Source organism: Eucyclogobius newberryi, unplaced genomic scaffold (genome assembly GCF_026437365.1).
Source record: "Eucyclogobius newberryi isolate DKJ021-1_F unplaced genomic scaffold, fEucNew1.0.hap1 SCAF_11, whole genome shotgun sequence".
Lineage (NCBI taxonomy): Eukaryota > Metazoa > Chordata > Actinopteri > Gobiiformes > Gobiidae > Eucyclogobius > Eucyclogobius newberryi.
This window is the reverse complement of record NW_027315735.1, coordinates 16,035,050-16,058,111: the sequence shown is the minus strand read 5'-3', so window position 1 is coordinate 16,058,111 and position 23,062 is coordinate 16,035,050. Positions and strand designations below refer to the sequence as shown.

General features: G+C 38.8%; 5 protein-coding genes across 6 annotated transcripts; 3 read left to right on the top strand and 2 right to left on the bottom strand.

Moving 5' to 3' along the window:
- The first annotated feature begins 2,313 nt into the window (after positions 1 to 2,313).
- gla (galactosidase, alpha) lies at positions 2,314 to 5,595 on the top strand. Its single transcript, XM_072436086.1, has 7 exons — positions 2,314 to 2,594; positions 3,232 to 3,406; positions 3,687 to 3,861; positions 3,938 to 4,029; positions 4,101 to 4,262; positions 4,344 to 4,541; positions 4,635 to 5,595. Exons 1-7 carry the CDS (start codon positions 2,434 to 2,436, stop codon positions 4,932 to 4,934), a joined length of 1,263 nt encoding a protein of 420 aa, XP_072292187.1. The 5' UTR covers positions 2,314 to 2,433; the 3' UTR covers positions 4,935 to 5,595.
- Positions 5,596 to 5,731: 136 nt separating this feature from the next.
- rpl36a (ribosomal protein L36A) lies at positions 5,732 to 7,675 on the bottom strand. The gene is made up of 4 exons (XM_072433149.1): positions 7,553 to 7,675; positions 7,008 to 7,113; positions 6,281 to 6,471; positions 5,732 to 5,810 (listed from the first exon to the last, which is right to left on the bottom strand). The coding sequence occupies exons 1-4, from the start codon at positions 7,553 to 7,555 to the stop codon at positions 5,790 to 5,792; spliced, it is 321 nt and encodes a 106-aa protein (XP_072289250.1). The 5' UTR covers positions 7,556 to 7,675; the 3' UTR covers positions 5,732 to 5,789.
- A 300-nt stretch (positions 7,676 to 7,975) lies between these two features.
- On the top strand, positions 7,976 to 17,703 carry btk (Bruton agammaglobulinemia tyrosine kinase). Its single transcript, XM_072436085.1, has 18 exons — positions 7,976 to 8,103; positions 12,117 to 12,264; positions 12,343 to 12,447; positions 12,617 to 12,698; positions 12,806 to 12,938; positions 13,596 to 13,653; positions 13,719 to 13,906; positions 14,702 to 14,764; positions 14,837 to 14,891; positions 14,979 to 15,058; positions 15,256 to 15,383; positions 16,242 to 16,313; positions 16,441 to 16,612; positions 16,704 to 16,923; positions 16,993 to 17,057; positions 17,138 to 17,256; positions 17,384 to 17,541; positions 17,625 to 17,703. Exons 2-18 carry the CDS (start codon positions 12,124 to 12,126, stop codon positions 17,694 to 17,696), a joined length of 1,911 nt encoding a protein of 636 aa, XP_072292186.1. The 5' UTR covers positions 7,976 to 8,103; positions 12,117 to 12,123; the 3' UTR covers positions 17,697 to 17,703.
- Positions 17,704 to 18,219: 516 nt separating this feature from the next.
- Positions 18,220 to 20,303, top strand: timm8a (translocase of inner mitochondrial membrane 8 homolog A (yeast)). Its single transcript, XM_072436084.1, has 2 exons — positions 18,220 to 18,448; positions 18,833 to 20,303. Exons 1-2 carry the CDS (start codon positions 18,338 to 18,340, stop codon positions 18,992 to 18,994), a joined length of 273 nt encoding a protein of 90 aa, XP_072292185.1. The 5' UTR covers positions 18,220 to 18,337; the 3' UTR covers positions 18,995 to 20,303.
- On the bottom strand, positions 19,304 to 21,742 carry LOC140350081 (magnesium transporter NIPA2). 2 transcript variants are annotated; one of them, XM_072436082.1, is made up of 6 exons: positions 21,659 to 21,742; positions 21,310 to 21,442; positions 21,121 to 21,177; positions 20,622 to 20,712; positions 20,374 to 20,534; positions 19,304 to 20,301 (listed from the first exon to the last, which is right to left on the bottom strand). In XM_072436082.1, the coding sequence occupies exons 1-6, from the start codon at positions 21,692 to 21,694 to the stop codon at positions 19,703 to 19,705; spliced, it is 1,077 nt and encodes a 358-aa protein (XP_072292183.1). In that variant the 5' UTR covers positions 21,695 to 21,742; the 3' UTR covers positions 19,304 to 19,702. The 2 variants fall into 2 exon arrangements, with proteins under 2 accessions (XP_072292183.1, XP_072292184.1); XM_072436083.1 differs by having other exon boundaries at positions 21,654 to 21,675.
- Between the last annotated feature and the right edge of the window lie 1,320 nt (positions 21,743 to 23,062).

Sequence of the window (23,062 nt, the reverse complement as noted above, 5' to 3'; positions counted from 1 at the left end):
ACAGAGTCACTGCGGTTTAGGTTGAAAGTAGCAGTTTTTCTTGTAAAAAGTGTGCTCTTCTTACCGTCGGTTGACACAGGAATGGTATCGTGAAGAACTTTTTCAGATTCCAAAACAAATATCCTTGTTTTCAGCTCATTAATTTCTTGTTGATATTTCCGACAGCGTTCACAGTCTTTCTCCCTTCTTCTCACGGACATGTCGCTGGCGTCAGATATGTCGTTAAAACTGGAAAAATGTTCTTAAAATCCTTGGTTTACTTGAAAAGGTCTAAAGCAAAAATGTTTGGAAGACAAAAACTGATTAAAAAGCAAAATAAATAAGGAAAGCAGCGATAGCAAGCGGAGCGAGCAAAAAAGCGTGTGCACTCTTCGGAAGCAGGATCTAAGAGATGCAGAGTAAAGTAAGCTACAGCTAACGGAGAAAGAATAGAAACAAGGTGAAAGTTATAAAACCCCAAAGATCAAGCTATAGTCATCAAGGGAGCAAGGTTTGTAATATGAATGAATGTATTATTGAACTATTTTAAATGTTTATTTAACAAATGTATGGAAAACTGTTATGCTAATGTAATGAGCTAGTAACAGTGATTGTACGGACAAAATGGTAATTAATCATGATTTATTCTTGCCTAGCTCTGACGTTGGTTGAATGACACAATTGTGGCCTTCTCAATTCGACTGGACGCTACACTCCCCTTTTTCCAATCCAATCCAATTTTATTTGTATAGCACAATTTACCAATACAAAGTCTCCAAAGTGCTGCACAGAGTACAAAACAAGCACAGGTAAATATGTAACAAAAAAATAATACATACAAACCAAATTAAAACAAATTAGAAACAATATGAAATATACAAAATAAGAAAAGAGGACCACACAATTCTCATGCCGGGTCAAAGGCCAGCTACAGAAAAGGCCCGGTCACCCCGGCTTGTTCTATAAAAGCCTGAAAACTAGACTTAACCACATCATTTATAAGCTTAAAATCAATGATGACGCCAAGGTTGGTGGCTGTAGACTTGATGTAGGGTTGGAGAGACCTCAAGTCTAAATAAAAATCAACTGCTTAGTTAACCTTAAAAACAACAATTTCCATGTTTGACTTGATGATACACAGTGAAGAGAAGTAACAAGAGTGCGTCTTGTCCTTGAAACGCAGCATTTAGAGCAGTGAAGCGCCAATTATTCCCCGTCCCAGAGGCTGTGGGGGCGTGGATACTTTTCTTATCTCCCAAGGGGGGCTCGCAAGAAAAAGTTTGAGAAGCTCTGCACTAGAACCTTGTTATGGTTATGTTACAGCAAACTATGTTAGTGTAATTGAAAACTGCAAAGAAATGGCATTGTTTGCTTATCACAGCCATAACATTTATAAAGAACAAAGTATGCACACCTCATCAGTCTCTCAGCATGTACGCAGCATCTCTGACAGTTTCAACTTAAAATGTCCCAGATTCATTTAGTTAAACAGAGGGGTGTCCATTTACAGCTAAAGGACACAACGTTTTTACTTAATTTAATGACTCAACAGTCAAACTGGGATTCAGAGCTAATAAATAGCCAGAAGCAACATCAATATGTACATAGTCCTGCTAAATTATAGCTGATGGCATGTATGGCAATTTTGATTAGCTAGCCCCCTCTGGGAACTCAGCAGCATGCCGTTTTCCTTTAAGAAATAAGCACTGTGCACTGCAGAAAGATTCACTGCAACAGCATGCATCCCTTTTATTGTTCAAGGAAAGTGAAATATTGTCTGTTACATGCAGTTTTGGGATGGTTATGTCAGCTACATCTCCAAATCCAATTTAAGGCATTTGAAGTAAAAGTATTACAACAATCCAAATCAATTTAAAATACTGTTCTAGTAGTGTAATGAATAACTGAGACCAGAGAGAACATAAGATAAGTAAAGGAGTAAAAGTAGAAAATAAGGGAGTGGCAAAAAAGAAGATAAGTTCTGAATAATTGTCCCATTTTGTCCATTGTTTTTATTAAATATGTCTGTTTATAATCTGAAATGTGTCTATTTCACAACTTAAATGCACGGAATATATTTTTGAATACTTTTTGTTACAGTATTTACCAGTGGCCAAGGCTGTAAGGCCTTATAACCAACTAAACAAACTACATTACATCATCTCATCACCCAAAACGTGAAAATCCTGCTTCAAATACCAGACATTGCCGTGCATGTCATTGTCATCTGACTTTTTTTGTCATCAACTCACCTGACTCGCAGCCTCTTTGTCTCCTGGAGCGCCACTGGACGGAACAAAGACGCATTTCCCTCTGATTGGCTCAGACGCACGCCAGTCTTGAAGAGGCGGGACGAGCGCTCTCAATACAAGGAAATGTGCTGCGTTCAAGATTACCAGGTTCAATTCAACCTGTAACTGCGTGTCTTTGGAGAGGTCGCCTGCTTTGGGGGCGATGGGGGGAGCTGTGTTTGTCTTCGGGGTCGTTCTTTTAATGAGTTTTGCCGCCGAAGCCTTGGACAATGGTTTGGCACTGAAACCCACTATGGGCTGGTTGCACTGGGAGAGATTCATGTGCAACACCGACTGTAAAACAGATCCCGACAACTGCATCAGGTACGGACTATATATTAGTTTTGTTCACGCGCCTCACTTTTAGACGGAGGGAGAAGCGCGCATTTCAGAACAAACTGGCACACTTGTCTCACAGCGTTTACAGGAAGTGTTGAACTGGCCTGTAGGGGGCAGCGTTTCCCAGTTTTGTCAAATCAGAGTTATATTTAAATGCAAATGAGTCTTTATCAAATGTGAATTGGAACCAGAGCCAATGACTGCAGCCCACTAACCTATGATGGCACCACAAACGGCTCTGATTCGATTTGTATTTGCTTTGAAGCATTCAGAAGTATATATAAATAACCCTAATGTGCTGGATACCATTCTAAACAGTACTACGGCACAGGGGCCCAAGACAATGAAATGAACCACCTGAGCACAACACAAAAAATAAAACATAACAAATACATAAGAACGTTTTTCAGAATAAAGGAGCCTTTGGGTTTCTATAAAAGTAAAATCTATGAAACACACTTTGAAAGGTTGTCCTATTAAAAAAAAAAAAACTGACTGCAATTCTTTAAATGAATCCTTCAAATGACTTTAAAGCGTTCTACAGTGTTGTGATAAGTATAAACATTTTCTCTATTCTATTGGCAACACTCATTGTATGTATTGCCGGTGCTTTCCCTGGCAGCGAGCGCCTGTTCATGCAGATGGCAGATGTGATGGTAAAGGAGGGCTGGAAAGATTCTGGATATGAGTATGTCTGCATTGATGACTGCTGGTCGTCCCATCAGCGTGATGCTCAGGGTCGGCTGCAGGCGGACCCCAACAGATTCCCCAATGGAATTAAGAAACTGGCCGACTATGTGAGTTGTGTCTTCTAGGATCGCTTTGAGAATTAATAGTCCCCATCAAAATACAAGGATTCATTGCTTTTGAAAATGTTTGTGTTGTCTTTAATATGAACGGCACTTATTTATAGTACTTATGTGGATATAGATATAGATGTATAGATATAGATATATAGCTACAGAAAGAGAAATATTCTTGGATCTACTTTTTCTTTTTTTTAATTGCATTTGCTATCTATTGTATTGCACTGCCACCTGCTGGTTAAAAGGTAGTTCTGACTCTTGTCATTTGTAGGTCCATTCTAAAGGCTTGAAGTTGGGCATCTATGCAGACCTTGGCTACAAGACCTGTGGTGGTTTCCCGGGCAGTATGGGCTATCATGAGATTGATGCCCAGACGTTTGCTGACTGGGATGTGGATCTGCTAAAGTATGATGGTTGCAATTTAGATTGGAAGCTGGTCGGAGAGGGTGAGTCCAAACCAGTAATCAACTTAAAGTGTATCTACAGTAGTATTGTGTTGTATTATTTTATGTCTATTTAAAGGCTACATGAACATGTCAAAGGCTCTTAACAACACTGGAAAAAGCATTATTTACTCCTGTGAATGGCCTTTGTATGTGTGGCCTTATGATAAGGTGAGTTTATTTTATTCCAGCACAATTAAAATAAAAATTCCTTTAGTTGTAAACAAAGTTCTCGTCTCCAGCCCAATTACGCAGCCATCCGTGAGACGTGTAATCATTGGCGTAACTATGCTGATGTGTATGACTCATGGAGCAGCGTCAAGTCTATTTTGGATTGGAGTGCCAAATATCAGGACATCATCGTCCCCTCGGCTGGACCTGGCGGCTGGAATGACCCTGACATGGTACTCTGCTCTACTCAATGACTGACTGTATTCTCCATTGAACTACTTTTGTATGTAAATGTTTGTTTTCTTCCGCTTCAGCTGGTAATTGGGAACTTTGGCCTAAGTCATGATCAGCAGGAGTCCCAGATGGCCATGTGGGCCATTATGGCAGCCCCTCTGTTCATGTCCAATGACCTGCGGGACATTTGCCCACGGTCTAAAGCATTACTGCAGAACAAATACATCATAGCAATCAATCAGGACTCATTAGGCAAACAAGGGTACCAGACTACCAAGGTATATTCCCTAAAGCCAGTACAATGTTCAATTTAACCTTACCGGTGCGTAGTCCTATCAAATGAACAATGCTCAGAATATGCTTGTGTTCAGGGAAGTGACTTTGCCGTGTGGGAGAGGCCTCTGTCTGGGAACAGGCTGGCCATCGCTGTGATGAACACTCAGGAGATCGGTGGTCCTCGTCGTTTCTTCCTTGCTGCAACCCGAGGCTGGAAACTCTGTAATCCCAAGTGCAACGTCACCTTAGTCCTTCCCAAATACCACGAGCTGGGGGTTGTACCTCTCCAGACGGACCTGCTGCTCCCTGTGAACCCCTCAGGCACTATTCTGCTGACAGTCACTCCCCTCAGCAACATCACCTCACAGGAGTACAAGCTCCACTGGCATCATTAAGGGAGGTGTTTTTACAGGCTTCCCACTGGCATCATTTGTAAATTAAGGGACGTCTGACAATTGAGATGCAATTTTTCCCCGTCTTTTAGTGTGATGTTAATAAACTGGGGGCAAATAAGATTTTTTATAATCAAGGTGCACTTTTATTCAAATCCTGTTTGGGGCTTATAAAGCGCCTAATGGTATTTTTAAACAGGGCTAGTGTCAATCAGTAAAATCTATGGATTAGCAATTATACCAAACATACAAATGAGACATTAACTTGCATCAGGGTGCAAACGGATCCATCTTGTGGGTTAATTTGAGCTTTGGTAAACTGGCTTTAGTTTAAAATCCTTTTTATGGTGCTGACAAGTTTCACTGAAAACCTACAGTAGGAATGTCCAAACTATGGCCCAGGGACCAAATGCAGCCCTCAGACACCATCTTCCTTAGTTGGTCCAAAATACAATGTTGTATTCAACTGTAAAATTGGAAATTCATGTTGGAATTCAAAATTGGAATGTTAAGGTGCTACCAATCTATTATTAATGTTCAGTGTCTAGTCCCTCATTTGTCCAAGAGTGTTAAAGTGTAGATTTTTTTCTTAAATGTTTCAAGTTTTATCAAAAAGGTGTGGAGGCTCATCGAAACAATGTCAAATACAACATTTTGAATGGTTCACGTCATTGTCTGGTGGTCTGTGGCCCTCTGCTCCATACAAGTTTCAAAATGCGGCCATCTGAAAAGTTTCGACACGCCGGAATTGCAGATATTTTCTAAAGTTTTAACTGAAACTGGTTGAAGAAACCCAAACACCCAAACTTTTTTTTTTTATATATTTATTGAAAACTGTGAACTCCAGAACTCCACAGCTTAAAACTGGATGACCTGGCCCTGAAAAGTAGAGAACAGAATTGTTAGGTTAAATAAAATCTTTATGTAGTTGTAAATCCACATTACTACAAATACAGCCAGACAATGTATCGGAACACACGTTTAGATCCAAAAATGGGACTTAACAAGGTATTTATACTCAAAATTTAGGACAAAAGGTTTTAGAATGTTTGCATGCAAGGCAACTTCAAAACAAAAGTCTAATCGTAAGTTGCATGAGCCCCATTACTCGTTTTATTTGCACCATCTCTCGTGTCATCCGGCTTTGATCTGACACCAAGCACCACTTTAATGATTCAAGGAGCCAATTCTGATTCAGAACTGATAAAACCCTACACTATCAGAAGAAATGCATTTTAAAGTAGTAATGCGCCGAAGGCCAATAGAATTGAATTTTATGAAGTCGGACTGCCCATAATTAATTTCAGCAAACCAAAATGACTATTTTAAAGATTTTAAAAAATGCATACCTTTCTCTTCTTGTCACCTCCCAACTCAAAGTGCTTGCATCTTTTGATGGCCAGCATTCTCTTTGATCTGCAGTTGGGCTCAACACACTCAAGCCTCAGCACAATCTTCTTTGTTGTTTTAGCCTTTTTCCTGAAAATAGGCTTTGTTTGGCCACCATACCCGCTCTGCTTTCTGTCGTATCTCCTTTTGCCTGCAGACCAAGATCAGCAGATTAAACATTTTAATTGCAAATCTCTTCAGTGTAGCACAACACCTACAGTAGGTGGCAGTAAATGCATATTTTCAGTTGGCTTCCAACCACCTATAGTTTTACTTCATAGTTTGAAAAATGTCTTAATGTTCATGGTACGCTGCGATTTCCAAAACAAGCTAAACTACATCCAAAGTAGATACAAAATACACCAAGACATTAAGCCTGGTGAATAGAATTTGGCATGAATAATCACAGCCTCTTCCCACCCTGAACATAGACTTGAGTACTCCCCTGGACAGGAGGCTACGTCTATTGAGACCAGAACCTCTGCCACAAAAATCATTTGACTAAATAAGCCACTAGTGCCAATTTACGTCTGCACAATGCTGGATCAAATGGGTTTCCAGAGACTAAAGGTGAGGAAATAAATCTGAAAACTCAATCACCCAAAACTGAATACTTAACGGGTAAAAAGTGAGTTTATAGTCTGTTTACATTAAAAACTACAGCCAATATGGCGACAGGCGACTCACCCTGAGCGTAGAGGGAATCCTTTCCCTTCTTGTACTGAGTGACTTTGTGAGGCTGGTGCTTCTTGCACTTCTTGCAGTAAGTCCTGCGAGTCTTCGGGACGTTCACCTACGCACGGCAGAATAAGAAGCAAAAATATTAATATCAAATCACACGAACTGTCACTGCACGACGAGCGCACCATCGCGTTAGCTAGCAACAGCTCTAGGCCAAGATCCCTCAGTTTTTTGAGTTTTTCCTACTAAACCAACAGTGGCACTATTAAACGAATTAGTTAGTTTGAGTCTTTCCCATGCATTTCTTGTCTTAGAAACACAGCGCCACAGAAATTAAGTATGGAATGGGAATCTGGTTAGCGAAGCGCCAACTAGCTACAAACAAGACAAATACGTTTGGGCCTCCAACGCACTAAATACATCTAATCAACACACTATCCTGAGATATGTGTATACAAGACATTTAACCACACAAAGATGTGAGTGGGACATTTCAAATTATGGTAAATTACAAAGATTATGAGCGATTCCATGACACGATCGTATCTTACCATGTTGGCGACCCGAGGCTCGGCGAAAGAGGAAGGTAAGATCCGGAAGCGCTCCTTAATGTAGCGGAGAGAGCACGTGTGGAGCACAACACTGCCCCCAGCGGCGAGGCGACTCAAGAGCGCCGTCAAAGTGAAGCGTGACTGTAATAAATAAGAATAATCATAATAAATAACGCATAACTAAAAAAATTATAATAAGTTAGCCACATAATCAAAAGAGCTCAACTATGCTATACAAGATAAGGACTACAATAAATAATAATGCACAATTCAGCCAGAGACTCCACTAATACTGTCAGCAATAAGTTATGCAACAACAATTTACCGTCTGCATGCAACTTAAACTGTATGCCAGAGGAGGGCAATATGGAAATAAGCATGAATAAAAAGGGGAAGTAAGTGGAGTTGATTCCCCTCTGTGGGTGTGTTTTAGCTTCTTGCATCACATATTAACTCACATTTCATGAAAGGCACACCACAGAGGCAGCTGGGTTCACTGGCTGCGCTTCAAAACACCTGCAGTCTGATGCTTTACACATTTGAGGCTCTGGGTAAGTAAGACTCATCAATGTTATTATAACGGTTAACATGGGAGGTTGTGCAGACCTGTGCAAATACTGTGGAAAGTTTATGTTTTGAATTGATGCATACAATCTGATTAACTGCTGAGTTCAAGAATATTTAGGTTATGTAGCTGATTATTTCAGTAGCTTAATCATAAGGTTTCAGATTGGTGGCAAAATGGTATAGCAATGCACAATTTAAAACTAAATATTAAATGTGTTGTGTGGTGAAAAGTCCTTAAAATATACCCTATAACAGGAAGCTGAAACCCATGTGTAGACCAGAGGTTTTTATACTTCACACTATACTTGTCAAACCAACAAACAACAATCTAAATATTTAGCTCTAGATCTAACTGGACAATACCAAATCTTAACTAGGTCGAATAGGAGTAAATGATTGATACAGAAGTAATAATGACAGGAGGAGACAAATGTGGATAAAACTGGATACAAATTAAGTCAACAGTGGTAAACGCACCACAGTTTGAGAAGCACTATGGGCCTAGTGTCGGTAGGAATACTTTGAAAATATGTATACATGCATTATCACTTTAAAAAAACAAACATATTTCATCACTTGGCCCAATCAGAGCCAACTGTACAGTATTCTGGATGCTTTATACGTTCACGCTAAGTTACACTATTATAGTGTTTCACAGTTTGTTATAGTTTTACTTCACTAATGAGATACATACTTGACACAATTCTATTTTCTCACACAGTTACTCAAAATTAGTAGTCTGAAGCAGTATTTTCAGTAGCCTACATGCATTTAGTTACTTATCTGCAGTGCCTAGGCCTACTTGTCACCTCACCCAAATGAGACCTCGAATTACAAAGTCGCTAACTTCTTTTTTTTTAACCACAAACTTATCTGTCAGGAAATGTCGGGAAGGACATCATCGTGACAAGTTCCTGTTCAACAAAGTCATTTTTGCGATAAGTCTGTGTTTGCTATGTCATTTACCCAATATATGAGACTACTGGCTGAAAAACTGTAAACTGCATGATAAAGTTTCAAAAACACTTCAGAAGATGATATGAAGATTTTGAGACAATATTTTTTTCATGCGGCTAGACCAAGTAATTACAGATGTATATACCAATAACCTGACCAAAACATTTGCATTTTGTCAGTGCAAGAATACTATAGAAGTTGTCCTTCCGGCAGCGCAATTTTAAAGTAGGTTCTATTCACTCTTTAGAATATGATATCACATTGGCAACATACAACCGCTTTCTTATCCATTAGATATTGATTTAAACTGTATGTCCTTAACTACATTACATGATTCTAAAATGGTTGAATATTGATCAACTTATCAAATGTGGTCTTGCTTTTTCACAGTTTAACAAGCTGACTAGGTAAAATACTTTTTTCTACTACTGATGCGTTAGAAACAGCATATCAATATGCCACTGCACTGGCAAACACTATTATGATACGTTTGTTTGGAGAGATATGGTGTGCCACTCTCCATTCTTCATTGCAGTACAGCATTGCAGCAACTTCCCCATGAGCTTCCCCGGGTCAGCCACACAGAATGACAATATAGATTAAAAAAAAATGCTAAATGAACCTGCAGTGAACACATCATTTCTGTAATTTCAAGATAAAGTGTCCAGTTTAGGGACTAGTAGTGTTTAAAAGAACAGGAATCGAGACTGAGGCTGGAAAATGCTGGCCTTGTTGGGGGAAAAACATAATTTGAAGCATGTAATTGAATTTGTGCATGACAATTGCATGTAAAAGGCGTTATTGGCAGTTAGGTTGGCAATGTGCTATAGCCTAGTCGGTATAAGGAAGTGCACATGCTGAAAATAGGCTGAGCTGAATTCTGACACACACTATAAAGTGATGCGTGACAAGGGTGACAATGTGTTTTGACCCAGTAGAACACACATTTAAGACACAATGGATGTTACGAAGATTATCAGAGCTGGTTTGATTGCAGTTCAGCTTTACTTTGTTCCCAGTTCATGTTCATGTTAATGTCAGTACTTTGGAAACAAACCTTTATAAGCTATTCCAAGGCTATTCCAAGATATTGTTTTTGTTACGACAATTGTGCTCTGAGAATGCAAAAATTCTCAAGTCATAATACTAAAATATGACAAGAACCCTTAGCTATTCCACTGAAGGCTTGTTGTACAGGTGAAACAATCTCCAAAACAGTATAGTATAAATAAATGCTCTGATCAACTTCAGAAAAGTGGGAAAATGGCCATACTTTAGCTTAACCTGATACAATCTCTGTTTACCGTATTTTCCGGACTATAAGTCGCACCAGCCAAAAAATGCATAATAGAGAAGAAAAAAACATATATAAGTTGCACTGGAATATGAAATAAGGTTGCAAGTGTAAAAATAACAAATAATATCACATATAAGTCTCTCGGAGTATAAGTATATAAGTATAAATGAAAGTATAAGTCGCACCCCGGCCAAAACTATGAAATAAGGTGCGACTTTTAGTCCGGAAAATACAGTATTTTTATTGACATGATGAAAGACAAGACATTTACTATCATATGCAGCAGTATATCTATCTAATCAGTTAGGTTAGCAAAGCCATTGGGTAATTCCTTGTTGAGTTTCCCGTTATAGCTGTCCTCATTTGGCTTGACCAGGATGCTAGCTAAAAGAAACAGATGGGGATGCTGCTGGTATGTAAAGCAGGGCTGATGCAAACTAGTGCTAGTCAAAAACCGATATGTGCCATCTTTCATCCTCTTTGTTTTATATCTTTACTGATCCAAAACTTGACAATAATTTAAGCATCTATTTTGCATCACATTTTAGTTTTTCCATGGGAGTGCTCACATAACATGGTATTTAGGGCTTTTTAACAGTGAAGCGTCCCTTTCAACGTTTGCCTCGCATTCTGAAATACTTCTGTAGTTTACACAACTGTAGTTTGCACCCTGTAGTCATCTACAAACACAAGTCTGGAGTTCCTTGTTTAATTTTAGCCTAATTTTGAATGGCATTTAGACATCTTTAAGTCATTTTAGATGTCCGATGAAAAAGAGACAATCTTTGTCCATCTTAGGGAGTTTGGAGTTCCGCCTCTGGAACCGCCCCTGAGTCTGCCCTTTAAAATGAATTGTTAACATGCAAACATTTAGAGCATAGTGCAACATTACCCCCAAGGTAAAGGCAGGATATGAGCAAACACTTTCGGGAATCCAACCCCCAGCGAAGTCGTCCATCATTGTCTCTGTCCCCAAGTAGTCCCGGATCACTGGACTTAATGACTACAGACTCGTGGCGCTGACGTCTGTAGTCATGAAGTCATTTGAACGCCTGGTCTTCACCTCCTCCCTGCTGGACCCTCTGCAGTTCGCCTACAGAACCAACAGGTCTGTGGACGACGCCATCAACCTGGCACTCCACTTCATCTTGCAGCATCTGGACTCCCCGGGAACCGATGCCAGGATCCTGTTTGTGGACTTCAGCCCATTCAACACCATCCTCCCTGCTCTGCTCAAGGACAAGCTCTCCCAGCTCGACGTACCCGACTCCACCTGCAGGTGGATCACTGACTTCCGAATGGATCGGAGGCAGTGCGTGCGGCTGGGGAAGAATGTCTCAGACACGCGGACTATCAGCACAGGAGCTCCACAGGGCTGTGTACTTTCTCCTCTGCTCTTCTCCCTGTACACAAACTGCTGCACCTCCAGCCACAACTCCGTAAAACTGATCAAGTTTGTGGACGACACCACCCTCATCAGGCTCGTCTCGGAAGGGGATGAGTCTGTCTACAGGAGGGAGGTGGAGCGGCTGGTGTCCTGGTGCAGCACTAACAACCAAAGCTCAACGCCCAGAAGACAGTGGAGATGGTCGTGGACTTCAGGAAAGTCACAGCCCCCGCCGAAACAAGTTCCTAAGTTTGCGAACTGTGTCCAATGACAATTACAATAAACCGTATCTGATTCTGATTCTGAATAAAACGGGTCATTACACAGCTTTAACCCTTGTTTTTTATGTCCCAAAGATAAATCATGTCGGACAATATTCTCGAAGAAATCTTCATAAAAAGGTCGCAGCAGAAAAAGAAGACCTCCCCTTTAAACTACAAGGAGCGCTGGTTCATTCTAACCCAGGAGAAAATAGCCTACTATGACTATGATGCTGACAAAATGGTGCGTCTAATGAAATATAAAAAATAAACTTTTGCAAGTTGCTGAGTGATCTGAAAAGTTTCCTTCGCCACTAAGCAGAAACGAAAAGGATTTAAGGGTTCTGTGGACCTTGAGAAGATAAAGTGTGTGGATATAGTGCAACCAGAGCATGGAGGACCACAGGAGCGCAACTTTCCATTCCAGGTAAAAAAAAAATTCTCATTACATTTTATGTGTAATAATAAAGGATATACAAGATATGTGTTCTGTTGGTGAATAATGTGAAAGTGCACTGAAAGAACTGAAACTGTCACATTCACCAGGGGCTTTTGGAAGATGCAGGTGTCATAACAGTAATATTTTGTCTACACAGATTATTTATGATGAAGGGCCATTGTATATTTTTGCCAGAAATTATGAGATTCGGGCTCAGTGGATTCAAACGTTGAAACAAAGTAAGTATTCATGCACACTATGACTTTGATAACAAACTGTCTACGATAGCAGCACTAAAAACATGCCCATGCAAATGCATATGTTGATTCAATGTAAATGTGTGCAGTGGTGCGTTACAATAAAGATCTGGTGCGAAAGTACCATCCATGTTTTTGGGTGGACGGAGTATGGCTTTGCTGTAAACAGGAAGTTAAACAAGCCATGGGTTGCAAAGTCTTGAATGGTGAGGAGGAATTCAACTTTTAATAGATTGTTTACAAATGTGTACAATGTCATTTTTTTGATGGAGGGACCGTCACGTGCTTGTCTCTGTGAAGATGTTATTGCTTTGCCTTGAAGGTTCCACAGTACGACATTAAACTTACAGGCCAGATCTGTGGAGAGGCAAACCTGTTCACAATTAGAATGCATGTAATTGAGTAATTAAAAAACACCTATGATTAAATAGATGCTAGATAGTACTGCATTGTTGTCATGACAACTAACATTTCAAACTGGTTTAAATACTAAGGAATACAGGGGGCTCAATACTCTATACCAATTTTGATACCAGAATGATAATTTAAAAATCTAATCTTTTCAAGAAAATTGACTCATTTTCAGCACAAAATAAAAGAACTTGAAGTTACCGTGTCAATATCATTCTGAAACTAATTTTCTCATTTTTTTTACTTGCTCAAATGAGTATCTAGCTTTGATTCTAGTTTAGTTAGTATTGTTTAGTATCAGTTTTTTTTAAATACTTTTGACGACACAAGATACCATGGAACATCCCTGGCTAAAAGCAATAAAAAACAAGCATGGGACAGACCTTCCACCAAAAAAGTTACATTTGCCTCTAAAGTTATGTGTAAAAATATATTGAAATGACATATATTGTGATTTACAGGTTATACATCTGAGCGGAGAAAATCTAAAGCCAGGGAAAAACCTCTTCCACCCCCACCTGCAGAGGTGCACACGCTCAACATTCATATCCATTTCAAGTCCATAATTATGCTCTTATATGATATTTCCAGGAGAAACCAAGTCGACCTTTGCCCCCTGAGCCACCAGAGCCTTCAAGCCCTTCTGTTGGAATGACTGTGAGAGCAGAGTATGATTACACCCCAGTGAGCACTCAGGACCTGGAGCTGAAGAAGGAAGGAAAGTACACCATCCTCGAGATGTCCGATCCAAACTGGTGGAGGGCCAGGGACCAGTCTGGGTGAGATCATGACAATTCATGACTTAATGTGTTTAAGATACAGAAATTTACTTTTAGGAATCACAATTTGAATTTATTCATTTGGAATTTATTTGGTCAAGTTTCCTCAAAGAACTGAAGTAGAATGTTATATTTAACCAAACGAATAACAACTTCACTCTCATATTTCTGTAACTAATTGTCAATTGTCAATTATAGCATCAGCAAATGTTAACATATGAAACAGATTTTAGCTGCAAATGTTTGCCAGAAAGTTTTTTTGCATTTTGGTCCATTTTGAATATTGAAACGATACAACAAACTGATTCCATATATCTGTTCAAGTTTATGGTATCAACACTGCTCTAAAATAATAAATACTTTAAGAACGGGCTTTTGACATGACGCTGCATGATAAAATTTACAAAGAGACAGCCGATATTTGACACGACAAACTAAAAATACTGCTATTACTACCCATCGACAATCATAACGTTACTCATTGTTGATACATATGTAGAAATGAATATAGTTGCTGTGAGTAATCAGCTGTGTAAAAGCCTTAATAACGTGTGTCCAAGTTTGTACTTTACATAGCTTCAAGAGATATATAAATTAATCATATTTGGAATCAGTATCAGTTTGTATTGTCAATTCCAGCCTTGAAACAGGTTGAAATCACATTGGAAGTTAAAAAGTTGGTATTGCACATCCCTAAGCATAACTTTTAATTTAATCTATGTATATAAGATGTGAACTCTTATAACAATTACACTAATTAAGCTTCTGTGTAACTTCAGTGAAATTATTTTGCAGAAATGAAGGATATATACCAAGTAACTATGTTGTGGAAGCAAAAACTGGGTTGGACCGCTTTGAGTGAGTACATCACACACATGAAAAAAGCGTCGCTGAATTTCAAACACACTGACATTTGGTTCACTTTTGCAGCTGGTATTGTAAGAATATGAACCGGAGCCAAGCAGAAGCGCTGTTAAAGTCTGAGGTAAAACCAGTCAATAAAGACAATATAAAGAAGTGAAAATGAAGATAATATGAATAAATATTTTTTTCTGTATTTCATTCTACTTAGAATAAAGATGGCGGTTTCTTGGTCCGAGACTCAAGCAAGGCGGGGAAGTACACTGTATCTTTATTCAGCAATGGAGGCGGGTGAGAAAAATACTTTTACTCGGAACTTTCTTGTGAACCTATCAAAAGGAGAACTGATAGAAATGAAAGTGGAAACAGTGCACCACAGTGGGAAAGACATGTAAATTAAACATGCAAAGCAGGATCATGAAGTGAAGCTCTGAAGCGGAAAATACATCTGTAAGTCATGTATTTATTGGTGGCTTTGTGTGACACAGGGAATTAATTGGAAGCTGCAGGCATTATAATATCTGCACCACGCCACAGGGGCAGTTTTACCTGGCAGAGAAGCATAATTTTAGCACCATCTCGGAACTCATCAACTACCATCAACACAATGCAGCAGGTCGGTGTATATTTCCGTGACTCATGACTTTGAATAAATAGCTGAGGTTTGGTAAGTAAAAATAGTATGGTTTATATAGTTGCACGCCAGAGTTCTGTGGGGGTTTCAAAAAGAGATGCCATCAAGCAACATAACTGGCTAAATATGCAAAACTATAGTGTTACTACTGCGCTAATAAAGCTCAACTATCCCGGCCACTTTGATCCATTTTTCCTCATAATATTTTGAGAAATTCAAATATATTTATTAATTTATTTGATAAAATATTAAAGACATTAGTGTCATAAAGTTAAACATGCAAAGACTTAATGAAAGGAGCAGAAATTCTTACGTTATCTGCCCCTTTTACATTTACATTTTGTTCATCGGAAACTGCAATATTTATCTTTTTATTTATGGATTATTTATAGAATGAATTGAATACATTTCTCTTGTGTCATAGTTACTACATATCTGAATAGCCATGAGCAAGCTTTCAAACATACATTTTTTGTTGCCTTTTTTGGAAAGACTTTGGGGAAAAAACCTTGTTGTGAGCAGTCATTGTTGAGCTCCATAAATAAGATAAGATAAGATATTCCTTTATTGTCCCACATGGGGAAATTTCATTGGTGCAACGCAGGTAGATACAGAGGTAGATACAGAAGAACAGATCACTTATAGGAAGTCTGAAAAACACTTTCAGTAGAAGATCTCCTATAAATAAATAAATAAACCAGGGCCAATGACATTCTCGTTGATCCATCACAATCTATAGATCGATCACACCGCATGCTTTTTAATAATATAGCCACATCAGAATACAAGGGGCATTCATTCATGTTTGTACAGTTATATTACATTATTACATGTTTATAGGAATGGTAAGCCGACTCAAATACATCGTATCCAACCGGACACAGCCTCCTTCCACAGCAGGACTTGGCTATGGTATGAATGTGTTTGTATTCTTTAAAAGAAAAAAGAAAAAAAGTAAACTGAATACATTTCATTGAGTGAGTACTTCCAATGTATTACTTCCAATGATTTTTCTCTTTTTACCTACTGCATTTTCAAGGTATGTGGGAGATCGACCCGCGTTACCTGACCTTCATAAAAGAGCTGGGTAACGGTCAGTTTGGAGTGGTGAAATATGGCAAACTGAGAGGCCAGCACGACGTTGCCATAAAAATGATTAAAGAGGGCTCCATGTCTGAGGACGATTTTATTGAAGAGGCCAAAATAATGATGTAAGACTTTGCATTTGTTTTAAATTCTAACTTACTTTTGGGACTAGCGGGAAACACTGAACTTCCTTCTCCTTTCTGCGGGTCAAACCAGGAAGCTACGTCATGAAAACCTAGTGCAGTTGTATGGCGTGTGCACCAAACAAAGGCCTATTTATATTGTGACTGAGTATCTCTCCAATGGTTGCCTGCTGACTTATCTTAAAGAGGGCTTGACGCAGCATCCAACCATGGTTCAGCTTTTGGAGATGTGTAAGGATGTTACCGAGGGGATGACCTATCTGGAATCCAAACAGTACATTCACAGGGATCTGGTGAGATTAGATAAGATATTTGAAAAGCATTGTGAATGATTGAACCTAAGTTATTTGTCTAATCCCTAGGCGGCCAGGAACTGCTTGGTAGACTGCAATGGTACTGTTAAAGTGACCGACTTTGGACTGTCAAGGTAATATGATTTATATGTAAACCTACTTAGTATTTGCAAATTCCAGTACGTACATTTGTTCACCTGATTTGTCCAAATAGGTATGTCTTAGATGATGAGTACACGAGTTCGGCCGGCTCAAAGTTCCCAGTGCGATGGTCTCCACCTGAAGTTCTCCTCTACTGCAAGTTCAGCAGCAAATCTGACATCTGGGCATATGGTAAACGTCACAACTAGTTACATTATTATTTATAGAGAGAATTTAAACCAGGTTATGATCAATGCAAACAAAGAGTCACTACCCTGCTTATCACGTGAAACAGCATCAATAACAATCACTATTACAGGAGTCTTGATGTGGGAGGTGTACACTTTGGGAAGACTTCCATATGAGCGCCTCAGTAACACAGAAATAGTTGATCAAGTATCACGTGGTCTGCGTCTCTACCGCCCCCAGCTGGCCAATGAAAAAGTCTACAGCATTATGACTAGTTGCTGGCAGGAGGTATTTTGAATGCTGCTATAAATCTCTTTTATAATGGCATGGCCGCACTGTTTCGTGATGATAATTGATATCTGTGTTTTCAGAAAGCAGATGAAAGGCCCACATTTCAAGAACTGTCGTTAAATACCCAGGACTTGCTGTATGAGCTTCAATAGAGCTTTGTTGTAATAATTTCATCCTCTGTATTTAAAAAAGAAATTAAAACAAGGTGAAGGTGAAACCCTTCTGTGAATATGATGTGATTATGTGAATATTTAAAGGTTAACTATGAACTGAATGTTTCAACTTTGATTTAAGTTTAAGAAGTTAAGTGGAAATTAAATTAAAATATTTTTTAAATGTCCAGTGTCTGTTCTGTTGATTTCAAGCTCTGCACAAAGGCCTACAGGAATTAAAACTAAATAGTAAATGTAATAAATTAAGGTATGCCATACATTAATATAGTATATGCATTGTATATCATTTTAAAACATGATGAAAAAAGAGCGGATTAAAAAAACAAACAAAACAAAAAACCTTGTAAACTGGAAAGTAAGGTTATGAAGCGATATTTCGGCACTTTTGTGAGTCATTCATCAGTCAATTTACATTTATTACGTTTAGTCAATCTTCACACTCATTGGATCTAAGCTTATCACGTGTGCAGTCACGCATCGTTACGTACACGACAATGAGCTCTCTGATTGGTGGAATCGTTTCCTGTTTTCTTCACCGACAGGCTACATGCTACACGTGAAGGTCAGTTTCTAACAAAAAGAACGTCCTTAACTACAGATATATTCACGTCTATACCAATATGAACAGCCAAGAAGGAACAACAGACCCACGGCTTCAACAATTCATCGAAATCGAGTCTCAAAAACAACGGTTTCAACAGCTCGTACACCAAATGACAGAGGTTTGCTGGGTAAGTGAAGTGTTCTGCTAGTTGCACATTCACTCCACAGACTTGCAAGCAACTACAAGTCATATACAGCTACAATAATGGACTATGATAGTGTTCATGCAGGATATATAGAGCTCAGTCATGATGTTCACTGTTGCATGGTAACGTTTATTTCTAAATTTGTATGTATGCATGCCCCTTTTGATGTATTTTTGCTACTATTATTATTCGTTGTTGGCAATGGCAATAAACCCTTTTCTGATTGATTTCTAAATGATAAGAAACTGTATGAGGTGGTGTATATGGTACTCGTGGTTGTATTGTCTGAACGTGCATGCTTTTTTATTAATAGAACATTTTACATTTAGTCAACATGTTCAATAGCCTTTGTAATTCTTTTTCTAGGAAAAGTGTGTGGACAAACCTGGCCCGAAGCTGGACTCGAGGACGGAGGTCTGCTTTGTAAACTGCGTGGAGAGGTTTATTGACACCAGCCAGTTTATATTGAATAGACTTGAGCAGACTCAGAGGACCAGGGGCTCTCTCTCAGAGGCTATGGCAGAATGATGCTGTCACTTGGACTAAGAGGACACATCCTGGTTCAAGCAGGGCGTCCTGAACTCTTCAGCTACAAGATCCAACTAGAAGTATCTACTATGCAAGTGCCTGAGGATGAGCATTGGTCTGGGACGCTCTGCAGTGATGCTTGGATAGATCAGTGTGTGATTCTTAATTTTGGATTATGTTAAAATAGAAGAATGGCAAATATCATTTTTGCATTGGTTGTCTATTTTTTCAACAAGATACTAAGCATAATTTGAATGATCTGTGAAATGCAAAGTACTTTTATCACATGCTGAATAAGTTAAGCATCAAACCAGTGAAAACCCTGTTTTATTAACATTTTGACTGTACAATATTTAGCATAATACGTACAATAACAATAAGGTAACTTCAATAACACCTTCTGTTACATTCATAAGAACTAGGCTTCTGTAATACACTTGTAACAATAAATACAAAACATTTTGTCATCAGTAAATGTAAAAAACAAAACAAAGGTAGATCTTCTGTAAAAAAAAAGCCAGTGTACAAATCCAGGTAAACTTTTTTCTTACTAAGTACTTATCTTAAGTTCTAAAATATAGCAGTGTGTATATGAATTCTTACACACGACTCTAAATGTACCCCAGTAACAGAAAACATTGTTGTGCCAGCTTTGTTGCTTTTTATTTGGAGTGTATTAAGATTATTACTTTTCAGTCAATTGTGTAATCAGAGAAGCCATGGTTTTCCCCCTCCATTTGAATTCATGTCTCTGCGCAGTTTGGATTCATCTGTCGTCAGGTCGTGGTTGGGAACTGCTCCCTGATTGCTCTTTTTAAGGAAGAGGGGCATGGAATCTAGAGTAAAAGTAATGTCCTTAAAAGCATGCAATAGGAAAATTCCTATTAAAATGGTGAGGAAGCCACTGACGGTGCCCAGTGCCCCATCTGTGGTCATTCTCAACCACTCTTTGAAGAGGATAGCAGAACAGGCCATGACGGAAGTAGTAAAGAAAACATAGTAGATCGGTGTGACAAGCGAGGTGTTAAAAATGTCAAGGGCCTTATTCAAATAACTGATTTGGATAGTTATACAGATAACCAAGCAGATGATTAACACCCAAAACAATGGCTCCTTTAGTACTGCTATTCCAGAAAACAGTTCCTTAATACCAATGCCCAGGCCTTTTACGCAAGACACAGACAGTGAGCCAATCACAGAGCAGATTAAGATGTAGACTAGCACATTCTTCTGTCCATAACGTGGAGCCACGGCAAACATGAGAACCAAACTGCTTCCCACAACGCTCACAGCATACACAATGAATCCTGGGGAAATTATTGAAACACATTTTATAATGAGACCTTGTGACACCACATATTGTCACACAATAGATCTACCTGGATCTTTGAGCTTCTCAGCCATGGCACTGAGGGAGGAAACCTCCTCCTCTCGTGGCGCGTGAATTACCATCACTGTGGAGCCTATGATGCAAAGTAAGCAGCCAATCTTCCCATGAATATTCAGCCTCTCATTGAGAAAATATGAAGAGAGCACCGCACTAGAGGAAAACAAATCATGTTTTAATAAGAACTAAAGGTTTACTTTGAGAATAGTATATGTGACTGTACTTTAAAGTATTTCTCACCTCACAAGTACACTCAGTGCTCCCAGAGGAGTAACTAATGTAGCAGGGGCAAATGCATATGCAGCAAAGTTAGCAGCTTCTCCAACTCCCACTACAAGAGAAAATTAATATAAACATGGCTGCTAAATATTGAATTAGTCCAAAGCATTCCACATTACTGTGGATTGGTGTACATTAAAAGGAGCACTATGTAACTTTTCCAAAAGGGGGTCAGTCACCTGCTTCCATGGAGAGGCATTGCTTTGTCGGGAATGTTCCACGGTATGGCATTAAACTAATCTATTTAACCTTTTTTTTTTCATTACGGGTGTTTTTATTGCCTAAAATACTTAGAAACATGCTTTCTTACTGTGAATGGTGTCGCCTCCCCAAGATCTGACCTGTAACTTCATCAATGATGTCAGACTGCAGCTGTACATCCCCACAGAGACAAGGCAAACCCTCCAGCAGAAAAGTTACAAACACCTTTAAGTGTTAAGAAAATATAAAGGGCTCTTACTTGAGACGAGTCCAGCCCACCAAAGCCATTCCTTCAGATAAGCATATCCTCCGTGCCCTAAAAAACAGAGCAAAAGGCAGTGAACTCTGGGATCGTACAAGAAGTTGAGGAAACTAAATACATTTAAAAAGGATTCTTCCCAGCAATGGCAAAGTATGTATAACGACCAACTTAGATGACTGTCTTTACCTGCTCGTGTTGATCCCGTGCTGGCCAATCGCAGAAGTCCTTTCTTTTTCAGTATAAAACTTGCACCGATGAAAATACTCGAGCTTACAGCCAACAAAAGACCAATGTAGAACTCTTTACGGTTCACCTCCATCTGTAAAACAAAGAGAAACATGTTTACGACACGATATTGATCAAGAAAAATAGTTTCTGCCGATTTTTAAAAGTTTCGCTGACGTTACAGGATATTCCTTGTTCAAGAAAGTCAAGAAAACAGTTAAAGAATGTGACGACTGAGAAAAAAATCGAAAAACTTAAAGATTTACGCAACATATTAAACTGTTTCACAAAAATAAGCAACCAACTTTACCTCCGGCGTCACATCGACCCATGGAAGACTCCACATTCATGACTGTGGTCAGATCATGAGACAAGCAGGTGATAGGTGATTGGCTACAGCGACACTGCCGATACTCTCTCTCTGCTGTGGGGGGAAAGTTATGTTTTTATTATTTTTAATATTTAAGTATTGATACACTGCAGCGAAAACGATTATAAGTAGTTGAAAATGCGTAAGTTTGAATATTTATTTATTTCTAACCAACACTAATGATTCTAATAAAGGCTAGAGAGAGCGTGCAGGATTCCGTTGCCATGACAATTGCGGCGGCCATCTTGTGATTGTAAGTTCTAATAGAAACTAAAACAACCCTTAAGAATAAGTGATTCAAAGGTTTACATTGACATATAATTATATAGTTGTGGTTATAATAATGCAGGGAACTCTACCGGTCTCTGTTAGGACATTTTTTTCAGTAAATAATGAAAATGTATGATTCTCTGCACTTTAAAAAAAAAAAAATATATATATATATATATAATCTTGCAGACGCCGTGACTCTTCATTGTTTTATAAATAAAAATAAAGAAATCAAATTCTGTGCCAGGTGCGTAGGAGAAAGGCGTATATGACGCTAACAGCAATAGGGAAAGAAATCCTGGGCCACGAAGGCCCAGTTGCCGAAACGTTGCCTCTTCACTATTAAACTTTTATTTTGCAAGTAAGACAGTGTGCGGGATTTCTTTCCCTATAAATAAAAATAAAAAATCCCTTAAATCAGAAATGACCAGTCAATTTACCGGTTGTTTAGAACAGTGTTTTTGACACCTTAGTCAACAGAACAGGCTAGTCATATGATAAGATAAGATAATAGTCATATGATAATCATGTACTCATCAGTGACAAGGGCGACAGCAGCAGACAACACAATTGTTATGGCCCATTACAGGGCAGGGTTAGAGTAATAAGATAAGTTTCAGGTGAAACTAAGGCAATGTAAACAAACAGATTAACAAGACAGGCTATTATCAGGACCTCCTCCCTGAGGGCACCGTTTACGCAGCTTAGAAAAGCATAATATTCAGGGTCTCAGACCATGTCCACAGAGTGAAACATATTTTGAAGTTATGATGCTCTTACTCAAGTACAATTTTGGCTTCTCTACCCACTTCAGATTACTGTGAAAGAATTGTATTACCAAATATGAAAAGAATACTTCATTTTAGTATGATATAACAAGTAAAATATAAGAAAAATAATGAAAAGGTGAAATTACAGCATTTAAGAGGAAATTAGACCTGCTTCGTTGGTGTTTCATGGCGGTTGGTATCCAAGTGTTACATTACCGCCATACTTTAGTCCAGCTGGTCTTGTTGTTGTTGTTGTTGTTTCATGGCGGTTGGCATCCAATTGTTGCATTACCGCCAGACTTTA

What these genes read in the sequence shown, in the direction of transcription:
- gla (XM_072436086.1), top strand. Translation starts at nt 2,434, where the DNA reads ATGGGGGGAGCTGTGTTTGTCTTCGGGGTCGTTCTTTTAATGAGTTTT. An exon ending in GATCCCGACAACTGCATCAG is followed by an intron (nt 2,595 to 3,231) that starts GTACGGACTATA and finishes TTTCCCTGGCAG; the next exon opens with CGAGCGCCTGTTCATGCAGA. An exon ending in TTGGAAGCTGGTCGGAGAGG is followed by an intron (nt 3,862 to 3,937) that starts GTGAGTCCAAAC and finishes GTCTATTTAAAG; the next exon opens with GCTACATGAACATGTCAAAG.
- rpl36a (XM_072433149.1), bottom strand. An exon ending in GGATTCCCTCTACGCTCAGG is followed by an intron (nt 6,472 to 7,007) that starts GTGAGTCGCCTG and finishes CTTGGTCTGCAG; the next exon opens with GCAAAAGGAGATACGACAGA. An exon ending in GAGGTGACAAGAAGAGAAAG is followed by an intron (nt 5,811 to 6,280) that starts GTATGCATTTTT and finishes TCTACTTTTCAG; the next exon opens with GGCCAGGTCATCCAGTTTTA.
- btk (XM_072436085.1), top strand. Translation starts at nt 12,124, where the DNA reads ATGTCGGACAATATTCTCGAAGAAATCTTCATAAAAAGGTCGCAGCAG. An exon ending in AAGCGCTGTTAAAGTCTGAG is followed by an intron (nt 14,892 to 14,978) that starts GTAAAACCAGTC and finishes CATTCTACTTAG; the next exon opens with AATAAAGATGGCGGTTTCTT. An exon ending in CACAGCAGGACTTGGCTATG is followed by an intron (nt 16,314 to 16,440) that starts GTATGAATGTGT and finishes TGCATTTTCAAG; the next exon opens with GTATGTGGGAGATCGACCCG.
- timm8a (XM_072436084.1), top strand. Translation starts at nt 18,338, where the DNA reads ATGAACAGCCAAGAAGGAACAACAGACCCACGGCTTCAACAATTCATC. An exon ending in AAATGACAGAGGTTTGCTGG is followed by an intron (nt 18,449 to 18,832) that starts GTAAGTGAAGTG and finishes TTCTTTTTCTAG; the next exon opens with GAAAAGTGTGTGGACAAACC.
- LOC140350081 (XM_072436082.1), bottom strand. Translation starts at nt 21,694, where the DNA reads ATGTGGAGTCTTCCATGGGTCGATGTGACGCCGGAG. An exon ending in GGGTCGATGTGACGCCGGAG is followed by an intron (nt 21,443 to 21,658) that starts GTAAAGTTGGTT and finishes TTTGTTTTACAG; the next exon opens with ATGGAGGTGAACCGTAAAGA. An exon ending in GCACTGAGTGTACTTGTGAG is followed by an intron (nt 20,535 to 20,621) that starts GTGAGAAATACT and finishes GTTTTCCTCTAG; the next exon opens with TGCGGTGCTCTCTTCATATT.